Genomic DNA, 14,569 nt, shown 5'->3' on the forward strand with positions numbered 1-14,569 from the left:
ACAAAACCAGCCGGGCAGGCAGGTTTAGTGTCGTCAAGTGGTGATGTTATGATTTTTTTTTTTTGTAATGTGATGTATGATCATATGACAGTGATAGTGCTAGTCGTTTAGGCAGGGTTAGTGCCGTGAAGAGGTGATGATATGATTTTTTTGTGATGTGATGTATGATCATATGATAGTGATAGAGTACGATTTGGACTTGCTCTATATAAGAAGGCACAATACCAGCCGTCTAGGCAGGGTTAGTGCCGTCAAGTGGTGATGTTATATCTATATACGAAGATAGAAACCGCTAGGGTTGGGTATCATATGATTTTTTTCTCAAAATATTAAAATCGACTAGCTTTATAAACGGAGGTAGCAAAGCCAATTCGACAAATATAACAAAATATAAAAAATGTCTTAAATAATTAACATTAATTGTACTCCAAATCACAGACAGCTTTTAAAAAGCAATAACAAAATCAAAATAGCAACCGCCATTTTACATATACTCATTTTTTGACATTTGGATTTGATAACATAAGCATCAACTCAATATTTTATGTTATAGCTTCAACTTTAACTAACAATTAGTTTGTTGGTATAAACAAATCCATGACCATCCATGCAATAATAAATAAATATGTTTCAAGAAGGAAAGGTCAGAGAGCCTCTGAATTTCGCAAATAGCCCGTTGCCAAAGTCGACAAAGACGGTTGTCTTTCAATATTCTCTAAACTCAGTAACTAATCAGCCGGAACTATTGAAAATAGTTAAATTATAATTTAATTGGTTGTTTTTGTTGTTCGTAAACATAATTTCTAGTATACATGGCTTTGCATGCAATAAAAGAGAAAAAATAAGATTTTAACTTACGCTCACTCGCCATTTTGCTGCAATGTGGTGCTGCCATGAATGCTTTGTATGTTTCACACAAAATCATTTGTTTTTTTCACAATGCATACTCAAAATTCGTTCAACATTACTATCATTTAGAAAAATATCACTTTATATATTACATATATGCATTTAAATATTTACCAGACTCTTTTTAAAAACACTTTCTCTTCAGCTACCAATTAAAACTACCGAACAGACAACCGGAAACATGCATTCAGTATGACATAATATCCTGGTATTCACAATTAGCTCTGTGAACTAAAAGTTAATTATACATGTTATGTATATTAAGGATAACAAGTTTTAGTAGAACAGTAAAAAACTGATTATTTCAAAAAGCGTTTTTTAATAATTGTATACGATGTATATTTATTAAAATTGCATGGACATTACATTACATAAAACTAATATCTAAATTCTCGCCGCTGCATTGGTTGGCAACTCTTCCATGGCATACCCGTTCACAATAATATTTGTTAATGCTTCTTCTAACCGGCAAGTTTGACATTTATAAACATTGTGGTCAAACGTTTTCCTTCGTTGTTTTCTATTACTCGTGCTAATTGGTAATTTAACGTTATTTTTACTTTAAACCGAGGAATCATTGATAATTATGTGTATATTTCAGCATATTAGACGTGAATGACAACACACATTTTTCGTGTAATGTAGTTAAATTGTGTACTTTCAATATTTTGCATTATCCATTGCGGCGCCCACTGCACACACAGCCATGGCCGACGAGGAGCATCCATTCAATTACGATGATTTAAACTTGGACTTTTTAGAGCTTTCACCACCAAATAAAAAAGAAGTCCAGAAATCCACGGCTACCACCAATACGGCTACTATTCGCGCCAATTCCTATAAAGCAAAAGATCTGGCGCAAAGAATTGCTCAATGTAATGAATTGGTTAATAAAATTAATTTGTTGAAAATGGAAAATTCGAATATACAGCTGAAGCTTAGAGATTTTCAAAAATCGGCAAATCAAATTCACAAACTTTATGTAAACGAAAAAAAGAAGTGCTTGGATTTGCAAACGCAGTACCAAACTGTGGAGCTCAAATCAAATAATCTGCACGAACATTGCACGCGATTGAAAAGTGAAGTGGCAGAGAAACAAATGCAGTTGGAACAAGTAGAAGCTCAATTAGATAACACAAAAGGTCCCTTAAGCTTTACGGAATTAGCAATCAAATATCTGAAGTTAGTTCAAAAACTCAACGAGGATGAAAGAGTGAAATTATATGACAAACCACTTTTAGATGATTTAAGTAATTACTGTGAACAGAGGGGTATGAAAGTGCCTCTTATAAAAGTAAGGGCTAATAATAAACGTAAACTTAGAAAAGATAAAGATATCCAGTGTAACCTGCTGAACGCTTCAGATACATTTGTAACAAAGCAAGTCGCTGTACAATCCACACAGACATCAGTAATACAAAGCAATCATATGCACACACAAACAGTTGCCCCATTATCGAGAGATATGTGTGCACAAACATTGCACACAGAGGAAATCCTCACTAAGAGTACGCAGAATCAAGCGGTACAAACAAACTTAATTGAATTGCGTTCACAAGGAACACAACATATATCCACTACAACAACACGAGGCACATCAACTTCATGCTTTATCAAAAAACATAATGTTGGTACAATTTTTCCAGAACCAAAGATAATTCCATTAGAAGCGACATTGGTTGACAAATTCTTTGAAGTATGGAGCGTATCACCGCTTAGTCCAATATCCGATCCAATTCCGGAAACAACTTCTAATGAATTTGATTTATCAGAAGCTACCCCATTGCTGAGTTTGCCTAATAAATCTAAGTCTATAGGCACTTGCACTTATTTGTGTAATGTGCAACGCCAAATAGATTATATTCCAATTATGGAAACATTTAAACGTTCACAATCCAGTTCACCTTCGTTTATATATGATAATATGAAGTATGAAATCAACGCCACCCCATCATCTACGCCACCACCACCAGCACATCTATCTACAACACAACTTAATGAAAATACTGAAACTTCGGGTTTACCGACCAACAATAATTTACACAATATTAGTAATTTACAACCAATGATAAGTGCATTAACGAACCTTCCCGAAATGCATCCAGATGTATTTTCTACTGTTTGGCAAATGGCTGGCCAAATGTTTATGGGACTTCTATACTCGCCTACCAGTAACCACTTGCGACCGCAACAGTTTAATAGACCTAATGATTCACATACCTTGCAGCAGTTTAATAATTGGATACATACGTTATACGAATCTAGGCAAATTTCACAGCAACAACCAGCATCACCGTTACCAACACAATGTGAGCAACAAATAAATAGGAGGGAAAACACCTTTGACTTAAATAGAGAAAATAATACGAATATAACACAATCCAACGTTGTTTCAACACAATTTGAAGGTAATAAAAAGTTTTTGATGCATAAAATATATTTAAATCTGTATATTTCAGGTACACCGACAGAAATCGCTTATGATAGCAACATCAATCCAATGAGTGATCTTACCGACAATAATATTAGTACAGATGGGAGTACACAAACTCATGGTGAATGTGAGGATTTTGAAAAATGGATATTCAAAGAACCACTCGAAATACCAAAACGATCCGTCAAACAAGTGCGTGGCCAGAAAATTACCACAGAAGAACCAATAAGTACCAGGAAGCGGAAGAATAACAAAAAACTAATGAAACGGTATAAAACAAAAAGGGCAAAACTAGTCGCGACATCTATTATTAATAACGAAACAGATTCTAAATCCGATAATCGGGAAGTTACAGTAGACCAAAATGAAAAACTCTTTCTCACTGCTGTCGAATTTTGCGCCAATCTTTACAGCTCCAATGAAGATTACCAAATAGAAAACGGCAGAAATGTTGCGGTGTCGGAAAGTGTCTACTTAGCACACTTAGAAGATGATTTTGGTACTGAATCTGTAAATGTAAAGCATACTGAAGATGAAAAACTAAATAATACTATTAACGATCTAGATATTAATGCTGAAAAAGATAGACCCAACTCGTTATGTGCTAATGAAAACCAATTAAGATTATTACAAGATAAAAGCAGTGTGAATATGGTCATGTCTGAAGACATAAAAGTACCTGAACTGTACGACAGTGAAAGAAACAATTGTGATAGTTTCGAAATGACTGATGCTAGATGTTCAATTGAAAATCAACAGGAAGTATATGAGAAACAAAATAAATACAAACGTAATTTAGCATATAATATATTTGGAAGTGATTCAGATGATAGCGACGTTGATATTACACAAACAAATTGCTCGCTACAAGAACAACAAGATACAAATAGCCCTACACAATTCGATAATATATTTATCTCAAATGATGTGAATACTAAAATGTGTGCTGTTTTGAAGCAACCTGAAAAAAATATTGACCGTAAAGAGCGTTTAGAAAATGATAGGTTAGAGGAAACCAAAAACATTGAGATACTGACGGACATTTCAGAAAGTACCCATTACCAAGAAGAATTGAAAGAAAATGAAGCTGACGTCAGTAGTATGAAGTTCACAGATCCATTCCAGAAAATAAACAATAGTGCAGATATTTCCAAACCTCTTGAAGAAATACATAAATTCAAGCTTCCGAATATCCATCCGCCTAATACTAATGAGTTAACCAAAGGGACCGAAGGTACTAAGCTTGCCGACACTTATAAGCATCCGTTTTCAACGAAAGCAACAGAGTTCCAACAAAATGAAGCTATTTCATTAACAACAACAGCATCTATTCAACCCTTATACCATTCTCACAACGAAAATGAAGAAGTCGATGAACCCATACTTGTTTTAGTCGAAGGAACTCCTGAAAAAATATGTAAAACTAGAACCCACTCCGATTCAAGTGTAGACTATGATGCGGCATCCGATGATAAAATATTTCCGACATCCTCAAAAGATCTTTCTCCATCAAGTAGCAGTGATTCCGATATCTCTGCGCTACATACACAATCAGTTGTGGACGACTTATTGGGAATTTCACCAACAAAACAACTAGTCAATAGCATTTTTGAATCAGCAAATGAGCAAAAAGTGCCGTGTAAGCGTGGTCGTAAACGAAAAGGTTCAATGACCCCCGTTGTACCCTGTAAACGCTCAGCACGTTTGCGAGATAAACAAAAACGTGATAACCCATTAAGCAGCGATGAGAGTTTATCGTCGCCAACAAAGGACTCAAATGACCAGGAAAACTTGCCAGCCCAAAGCAATAATGACTATTCCTGTAAGGATAATGAACAAAATTTATCAAACTTAACTGGTCTGTGTCAAGCTAAAGACAAAATGTCCCACTCATCAACTAGCGAACATACTAACCATCAGTTTGAAATATCTACCGAAATGAAACAAAGGTCAAATAAAGGCGAAAATTATGAACCTCATAGTATTACCGATATACAAGTTAGTGGGAACGGTGCATTTGAAAATACCAGTGCTGTTGGCAACACTTCAAATGGAATGGTTAACAAGCCATTTTTTCGTCCTTTCGAGGAATTTGTGATTGTGACTAAAACTCCTGCGATATGCCATTCAGAGCACTTAACATCGCAAATTGTTCAAAGCGCTAGCACATCTCAATGCACCTTGGCATCCAGTTCAGAACTGAGCTTAGAAATCGATGTGCAAAATCCTGAGCTTGATTCAACGAATAATCTATTAAATTTAGAATCACCAAACTCACCTCCAACAGAGACAGTCAGTGAAAACTTATTAGTTGACTCACAAATAACTCCAACAATTCCTTTGGAAATGAACAGGAGCCATTATCCTTCCAGCCAAATAAATAGTGTACTGCAAAAGTTTATCAAGAAATATTCCTTTGAACTTTTTGCAACCATAACGGGAAAAAGGAAGGAAAATGAAGTAGAATCTAAAATCACACTTCAAATCGCAGACTTCCTGAACAAAACCCGTGACCAAGTGGATGTGACGGCTTCTACACTTGCCGCATCTCTGCTGGAGCAAATGTTAGATTGTGAAATGTTAGCCAGTCTGATAATTGAACAAATTTGCAAAGCACCGCGCCCAGAAATCGAGTTGAATTGTGAGTTAGCACGCGTTCCACCAAAATACATCGGTACACACTTGCGACTTATATTGATCGTGTTGCGGCACCTACAGCAAAAACGCCCGGAGATCATCGCTGCGGTGCTGCAAAAAATTGAAAATAGACTGTTTAGTTACCTGTGGAATGAAAAGTTATCATTAAACACTATTTTGAATCTCACCCAATTGTACTTAATTGTTATACCTCTTCATAATGCTGCACACAATCCTGCGCGCCTATTCATTGCCAAAAGCTTATATTATCACAATAAGAGGGCATCACCAATGATCTACGAAGTACTTTGTTGGTATCCTACCACGCTTCCACACCGTGACGAATCTAATTATGATAAATCAGATGCACTAATCACCGTTATTCAACATTTGTTAATGTGTACAACATACAATATGGATACCAAGGATTTACGTCATAGAGAACTTCTATCAATGCTAAGATTCGAATATCACTTTGAGCCCTTCAAACCAAAAGCACCCGAAGTTTTGACGAATCTAGTGACAAAACTTAAGAGCGGAAAGCTAACAAATCTCATGTACGCCTTTGCCATCTTTTGCAAACGAAATCTTAAACTTGTAGATATTTTACTACAGCAACAATTATTGCCACTAGCCGAAGAATACTATACGCGTGTGCAGCATACGAACGAATATGATGAACGTATTGCTGTTTTAATGGACTGTATATCGGCTGTGGTGAAGCCGCTGCCTCTCACTACAGATGTCTCCGTTTACTTTTCGATATTCGAACGCTTCCTTTGCGCTGTTCAGCGACCGGTCGTGCAAGAAGCGGCTGTATTAGCCATATTGCGATTTCAACGATTTTGTCAAACACGCTGTTTTCATGCACTTGCTAACTTCAAACCTCATTATCCACTGCAAATGGTCACAACCAATGCGCTCAAAACTTTTGTACATAGAAAGCCGTTAAAATACTGGAATGGCTTAATGCCCACAATTTCTAATTAAAGCAAAGCTTTAGCTTATTTTCGAAAAGATTTTATCTTTTTTTTTATTTATATTTTGAATTTTTATGTTATGTCACATAAATTACAATATTCGCGTTTTTTAAATAACGTCTTAAGAAATATTTATTTTTATTTTTCGCTGTGTATAAGTTAGATGAATTAATGTCAAGAAGGAAATGTATGTATATTTTTCCATGAAAAATTACAGAAATAAATTTTATAAGATGAAATATAAAAAATATACTTTTCTTCATTTTCTTTTCAATACTGGTACAAAGTTAAAAAGGTTATGTTGTGTTATACTCGTATGGCTTATGCTCGCACCAAAAGTAACGAAGGATCCCACTTGGACAGCTGATCTTTTTTGATTCCCAAATAGACGAACGAAGCGCTTTAAACTTACCAAAAATTTATTAAGGCGGCTAATATCAACCCGAGATGTTTCAACCTCAGTTAGCATAAACTGGACAGTTGCGAAGAAATACTTTCACCTTGCCTGCCTCCATAGAGCTTTTATTTCCGGCAAGAAAACAAGTAATAATTTATGGTAATGTTGAGATATGTATCATAATATCATTTTGGTACTCTGAGAAGATTGATATTGTAAATAGGTGGATTCACATCGTCGTCAACTAGGAAATGGATCCGAAGCACATGTAGATACAAATGTTTGTTCCGACACCCGCAAATTGGAAATAACAAATCGTAGTATTTATTTTTCAAAATTTTTGTTTATTTTAGTTTTATTATGTATATATATTTTTTACTTCAAACTAAAAACATTCGTAGGTTATTTGCAAAACTTACATTACAACAATATTTGATATATTTTGACTTATTTAATATTTTCAATATTTACGTTGGATGTGACTAAAAAAAAGCACATACAATTCCATTACAAGATTGCACAATTGATAACAGCTTAATGCCCTTTAAATACAAACGCAAACGAAATCGAACAAAATATCAGTAATACATTTGAACATTTTATATACATATATACATACATGTGTATATATACATGAATGTAAATTCTTAGCAAATCAATAACTATGTCTATACAAACGTTTTTAATTGGCATACAGTTTATATTTTATATTTTTTTGTTACAATTTACATATATTTAAACTGCATTACGCCCGTATGTCACAACATATTACGAACTGCCGATATACATACATATGTAGGTACTTATTTGAATTAGTCAGTTGAGAATATTTATACACTTAAAATGCGTTATCAATAGCTAAAATCGAAAACAAATCATTAACTGTTAATTACAATTAACTGTCAAATGCCTAATACGGATAAGAAGCTTAACCGGCACTCCTTAAGGATCTGTGTACGCGGTACATATGCCTGCTACCAATCAAGTGTATAGTGAACATTTAGTAGTTTTAATAATATTTACTATACATTAATAGATCAATATATTTTCGAGTTGGCAAAGCAATGTTATTGCTACCACCATTTAGCTTCGTAGGCTTGCTCCAATTCTTGCTATAGAATTTTGTTTATCTGAAATTCCATGAAAATATATGTACATTGTTTATCACAAATTTAAAGTTTACATTTATCTCACCAGTGAACGTCGCTGGTGCTCCTTTTCAAGTGCCACTTGGGTTTGTTGAGGTGAGAATTTCAGAACAGCTGATATCACTTTGACAAGCGTTTCGTTGTTTCCATTGGCAGATCCCGTTAAATACTTAAATTAATATGAATTAAATAACGTTTAAAACAGTTTCTTCAAAATCTTTCAATTGTAATTTTATGCAAAAAAAATTGTTTTAAAGTCAGATTTTTTTTAATGACAGACGACAATCAGTAATTATTGAAGTTGAACTTCTGAATGAAAAAGATGGCATAAAAATGGAAAAAAACGACCACAAATGGATAATTTAAATGGCCTCTTGTTTGAGGGTAAAATATTTTTCTCTCTCACCTGAAACATAATATTCTTTAAGTACTCGAATTCTGTATTCGCTGTAATACCTTCATTGTGTTGCATTGACACCTGTACGGATCCAATAAAAAGTTAAAAATAATAAATTTACTATATAAATTATTTTAAAAAATATATATACCAATGTTTCGTCTAACTGACGTGACAGTTTGGCATTTTGCAGCTTCAAACGTTCGTTTGATTGTTCCAATATCAAATAGTTTTCGCATTGCTGCTCAAGGAATAGGTTACGTTCAGACACATCACGCACTTCATTCATAATTTCGCGTAGTTTCGCCGCCAACTCAGCCTTTTCTCGCTGCAACAGCTCCTCCGCTTTCAACTTAGATATTTCCCCGCCTGTGGCAATTTCACGAGTAGGGTTCAGAGATTCTTGGTCAGCATTCACGTTCGCCAACATTTGTTGTGTCGTCAAGGCGCTATGTAATTTTTCAACTTCTGCCAATTTTTCAGTCATATGTCTCGCATTACTTTGCATATCTTCAATCTCTTGTTGCAGCTCGGTGATTTCAGATGTTGATTTATGTTTTAAATCTTCCAATTCACGTTGTAAGGCTTCATTAATGCGTCGCAAATTCTCGGCATCACTAGCTAAAATTGATTTTTGTCCATTTTCGACAGTTGCCTGCGACAATGGAAGTTCTTTTAATTGATTATGTTCTGCCAGTTCGACACGCAAGGTGTCCAGCTCTTCCTGAAGTTGCGCCTTTGCATTGAGTTCAACTGTGATTTGTTGTAATTCGGAACGCAAGGAATCTATTTCTTTTGTTTTAATAACAATGTCTGCGGCATGTGTGGAGTTTACCGCTTCGAGTTCAGCTTTAATATCGTGCAATTGTTGTTCCGCCTCTGTTAATTGGTGTTGCTTGTGTAATAAATCACTTTGTATAGCATCATTTTGCTCAGTAATATACTTGGCATGCACTACTTGACGTTCCAACTCAGCGCGTTCATTCGTCAGCATTTCACGCAGTTGTGTACGTTCATTCTCAGCACTATCAATTACTTTTTGTTTCTCGGCAAGCTGTGCATCGTATTTTTCAGCATTTTCCCGTAGCACATAAAGTTCGCACTGTAGAGATTTTAATTTTTCCCGCTGGTCTTGAGCTTCTTGCAACTGACTAGACGCTTCTGTGCGTTTTGACGTGAGTTCGGTTTCCAATTGTTTTACATGTTTATTCAGATACTCGTTTTCAATTTGCATTTGTTCGAAATTAGCAAGTTTTTCGCCGTCAACTTTTTGGCTGGCAAACTGTTGCTGAAGTTTTTCATTGTGTTCTTTCAATTGTTGTATTGTTCCTTCCAAACTCTGCACTTGTAGCTCATTTTTGTTTTGTATCTTATCCATTTCCACTTGAATAGCGTCATTGCTCTCGTGCAATCGTTCAATATCGCTCTTGGCAGTGTGCAACTGATCTTCAAGCTCATGGATTTTCTGATTTGCCAATTCAGCATCGTTAGCAGCGTCGACGCGTAACTTCTTTTCTAATTCTCGCATTTTCTGTAGCTCTAACTCGGTATTTTCAAGTTTTTCATTTATTTCGCTTGAATTGTGCAAGTGCTGCCTTATTTCTTTCAATTCCAATGCCCTCTTTTGCGCTTCTTCAATATGCATTTTTGACTCCTCTTTCAATTTATTTATTTCATCTGTTAATGTTTTGTGTTCTTTTTCACTGATTTCCTTCTCTTGCTCCAATGTTTTCAACAGCGTCAACTGTCTCCCAAGTTCTTGGTTATCGTCCCGGCTTTGTTTCAGTTCTGTGTTCAAAATACACAAATCTCGATTTAGCTCTTCATTTTGCGATTTCAAAAGTAGAACTTCTTTCTTAGTGACTTCTAACTCCTCCCTACTTGCTTCCAATGTACCCAATTTTTCATTCAAATGTTTATTCTCTTTATCTACAATTTCAATATTCGCCTTCGCGGATTTTTCTCTATCAATCAATTCGTGTTCTAAGTCTTCGATACGTCGTTTTTGTTCGCACATCAAATTGTGCAATTTCTCATCATCTGACTGTACAGCCCGAAGTTCATTTAATTCTGCACTCATTATTTGATTCTGGTTTTCCAAGCGTTCTCGAGCTATAACCATCTCCTTCAGTTCTTTTTCGATTGCTTCAGTATTCTTCTTTTGTTCTGCACATTTCTCTTCGGTTTGTTGAAGCTGCTCCACGGTTTCACGCAACTTGTTTTCCAATACTAACTTGTGTTCTCTCAGTTGTTCCAGTTCTTCTTGTAAACCTATTTGTACATCCTCTGCCATTAACTTCTCTTTTTCTAACGCATTAAATTTATCTTGTAAAGTCCGATAGTCGTGATCCATTAACTCTTGTGTATTGTGCAGACGAGAATTTTCATCCAGCACTTCGGACATTTTTTCGTTTAATTTACGCAAAGTCATCTCGTTGCTATCCAACTGCAAGCGAAGGTCATTTGCATTTGCCTCGCGCTCGGCTAATTGTTTTTCAAAACGATTGTTCTGCTCTTCTAGTAAGCAATTCCTTTCAGCTAATTGCGAGTTTTCAGTTTCTACTTTCTGCAACTTTAACTCTACAAGGCGCAGTTTGTCTTCAGTGCCAACCAATTGATCTCGCCAATGTTGAGTGTCGTCGCTTGTATCCTGTGCTTCCTGTTGCATATTTTCGATTCTTTGTTCAAGTTTCAACTTTTCCACTTCCAACTCATCGTGAGATTCCTTCACAATACGCATTTCATCTTGAATTTGCGTAATATCCTGTAATATAGATTGAACTTGGGCCTTTAATTTAGCTTTCTCCGCTTCGGATTCCTGTTCACGTGCTTGCGATTCATTCTGGAGATTAGTCAAATGTTGTTCATGTTTATTCAATTCAGTTCGTAGCATTTCAATTTCACCACTTTGATCGCGTACCCGACTTTGTTGGTTCTCAAATTGTTTCTTTTGTTTTGCTAATTTATTTGTACTTGACTTTAGTTCTTTTTCTTTACCAGCCAATTGATCTTTTAAAGTTTTTACCTTCCCCTCAAGCTCTTCGTTTGCCTTGTGTAATTCCGTTTTGAGTGCAGCAATCGTTTCGTTTTCATTATTCTGATTTCGTTCATTAGATATTTTCAATTCCGACTCTAACCGTTTTACTATTTGTCTTTGCACTTCATTATCCGCTTGCACTTCTTGCCACAACTTAGTTAATTCATCCTCTCGAGCATACATAAGTTTCCAACGATCTTCTTCGGCTGCCCGCTCTTTTTGATGACGTTCTAGTTGCTCCTTTTGGCTGCGTACTTCTTCTTCGAGTTCGTGTAGTTTTCGTTCATTCTCGCCAGTTGCTATTTTGAGGATGTCATTTTCGTTCTTCGTTCTATTCAATTCGTTATCGATCTCGGCAAGTGAAACTTCGTTTTGTTGATATCGCTGTAACATTTCATTCAATTGTACATTTTGCTGTCGCAACTCATCCAATTTCTGTTCGCTGTCCTTAAGCCCTTTTGACAATTTCTGTTCAAAAGCTTTGATTGCATTATCCTTTACAAGAAGCTGTTCTTTCATTTGTCCCAACATGTGTTCCGAAGCAATTAGTTTAGCATCAGTTTCTTGTTTGGCAATATGCAGATTCTTTAACTTCTCATGCAATTCATTTAGTTCACTCGCTTGAGCACTTAATTGTTTTTCTTTTTTTGCAGCGTCTTGCTCTTCCTTTTGCATTTCGTTAATTTTAATTGTTAGCCTTTTTACTTCGCTTTCCTTGTTTTCTAACTCCGAGTGAATAGCCTGCTTTGTTTGAGCCAATAACAACGCGTTTTCTTCTTCTTGCTTACGTAATTGTGATATGGTATCTTCGGCATTCGACATTTTAGCCATCAGCTCTTCGATTTTGCGTTCCCGATTATCCAACTCTTTCTTCAGTTGTTCTATTAGTGGAAAATCTTGTCCATTTTTCAAACTTTCAAAAGTATCCTCTGTTTTCTTTTCATTCAAATCTTCTGAATGTTCTATGTTGGTATTGCTATTGTTATCATCCAAATCTATAAGTGACGCTCCGCCAGTTGTATCATTGAATTCATTTGTTAGAAGTATTGCAGACACATTGTCGGGATTTTCACCAAGTAATTTCAGTTTAGTTTGATATGCTTGCATTTTACATTGCATATCATCCATTTCCATGCGCAAAGCCTCCTCGAGATGCGCCTTTGCTTGCTGCTCTAACGAACATTGTTCACGCAATTCACTGATGCGGCGTATAGCCTTCTCCTGGGTCTCCACAAGTACGGACTATCAAAAAAGAAATTCTAACTGAGTAGTTATCTTATTATTATTGCTTTCATGCTTATTGAAATGATGTCATAAAATTGTATTTACATATTTCAATTAAAATAACTTTTTTTTAAATTTTATTAAACAAGAAAAATCCAAAATGCCATTCCAACAAAAAAAATAGGTTAGTAAACTAAAATAAGGTGAGTAGGTATTATATCTTATCTTAAAGCTACATATCTGATAATGAGTTGTAATTCACAATAACAACATTAAATATATCGAATGCAAACTTTTATAGGAAGACATACATATGTTGATTACAGATGTACATACCCGAGCTTTGGTACTGTCACGTTCTAAATCCTTATATCTTTTAGCCAAATCAGTATATCGGCTTCGATATTTATGGTAACGATCCAACGATTTTTTATAAGCATCGTATAATTGTTCCTTAGTTACTACTTCCAGTTTTGCGGTAGAAGCTGTATCTTCCAGCTCACTACAATTAGACTCCAAATCTGATTGTAGATGGTACACCTAAAATTATACAAACATGATAGTTCTTAATGTTTTTTTTTTATTGTAAAAAATACTCTTACAGGTGGTGAATCATAGGAGGGCAAACGGAAGGAGACATCGCTGGCCATTGATGAGTTGGAGAGTTTTCGTGTACGTGGTATAGCACCGCCGATAGGTCCATTATGGTATGTTCGCCCGCTTACGGAACCAGGTGGTAGTTTCAGAGGTTTATACGGCGAATTTTGTGGTGTATCTAATTATGTACAATAAGTAAAAAATTATATTCCAGACTTTATTTGTGATACTCGCCTTCCTCTGTAATGCTAAAGAAATTTTCGTTAGTTGTCGTTGTCGTAGTTGATTCCGAACCACTTGGGGTTGTACTGGCCGATGACGAAACAGCAGCCTATTTCCATTTTTAGACACGGTAGTCAATATAACAATGATACACCAAAAAGTATATAATTAAAAATTAAATGTCTGCTTAAGAAAACATAAAAAATTGCAAACACCACCTCTAAATTATTTTATTTTGAACAGATAATAGTATAAATTTATTACTTAAGGTATTATTTCAGTGTTGAAAGGAATGATTTGTCGCCTTATGTTTTCCTTTTCTAATTTTGTTTTCAATTACCGCAAATTGTTGGAATTTCGACGGAGACGCCTTCACTTCTTCTATTAATTTGTTTTTCAAATTTGCAAACATGTTTTTTTTATTTGCGTACACTGTAAAACGAACTATTTTCACTAACAATTTAACAATATTTCAGCAGACTTTTTTAGATTTTACACTCCACATATCATAAAAAACACTACGTGTAAATTGGCAAAATACAAGGAAAATAACTAGTATTGATAGCAACGTTGCTATTTGCTGGCTT

General features: G+C 35.3%; 2 protein-coding genes across 3 annotated transcripts; one reads left to right on the forward strand and one right to left on the reverse strand.

Annotated features, from left to right (window-relative positions):
• Window positions 1–1,378: 1,378 nt before the first annotated feature.
• On the forward strand, window positions 1,379–7,138 carry LOC120771162 (little elongation complex subunit 1). Its single transcript, XM_040099041.1, has 3 exons — window positions 1,379–1,448; window positions 1,511–3,317; window positions 3,369–7,138. Exons 2-3 carry the CDS (start codon window positions 1,616–1,618, stop codon window positions 6,968–6,970), a joined length of 5,304 nt encoding a protein of 1,767 aa, XP_039954975.1. The 5' UTR covers window positions 1,379–1,448; window positions 1,511–1,615; the 3' UTR covers window positions 6,971–7,138.
• A 542-nt stretch (window positions 7,139–7,680) lies between these two features.
• LOC120771310 (myosin-11) lies at window positions 7,681–14,515 on the reverse strand. 2 transcript variants are annotated; one of them, XR_005704962.1, is made up of 9 exons: window positions 14,323–14,515; window positions 13,995–14,091; window positions 13,766–13,938; window positions 13,500–13,703; window positions 9,054–13,181; window positions 8,912–8,983; window positions 8,552–8,674; window positions 8,386–8,487; window positions 7,681–8,328 (listed from the first exon to the last, which is right to left on the reverse strand). XR_005704962.1 is itself a non-coding variant. In XM_040099245.1 (8 exons), the coding sequence occupies exons 1-8, from the start codon at window positions 14,392–14,394 to the stop codon at window positions 8,470–8,472; spliced, it is 4,887 nt and encodes a 1,628-aa protein (XP_039955179.1). In that variant the 5' UTR covers window positions 14,395–14,515; the 3' UTR covers window positions 7,681–8,469. The 2 variants fall into 2 exon arrangements, 1 of the variants encoding a protein (XP_039955179.1); XM_040099245.1 differs by having other exon boundaries at window positions 7,681–8,487.
• Window positions 14,516–14,569: the final 54 nt, after the last annotated feature.

Source organism: Bactrocera tryoni, chromosome 3, assembly GCF_016617805.1.
Source record: "Bactrocera tryoni isolate S06 chromosome 3, CSIRO_BtryS06_freeze2, whole genome shotgun sequence".
Taxonomy (NCBI): Eukaryota; Metazoa; Arthropoda; class Insecta; order Diptera; family Tephritidae; genus Bactrocera; species Bactrocera tryoni.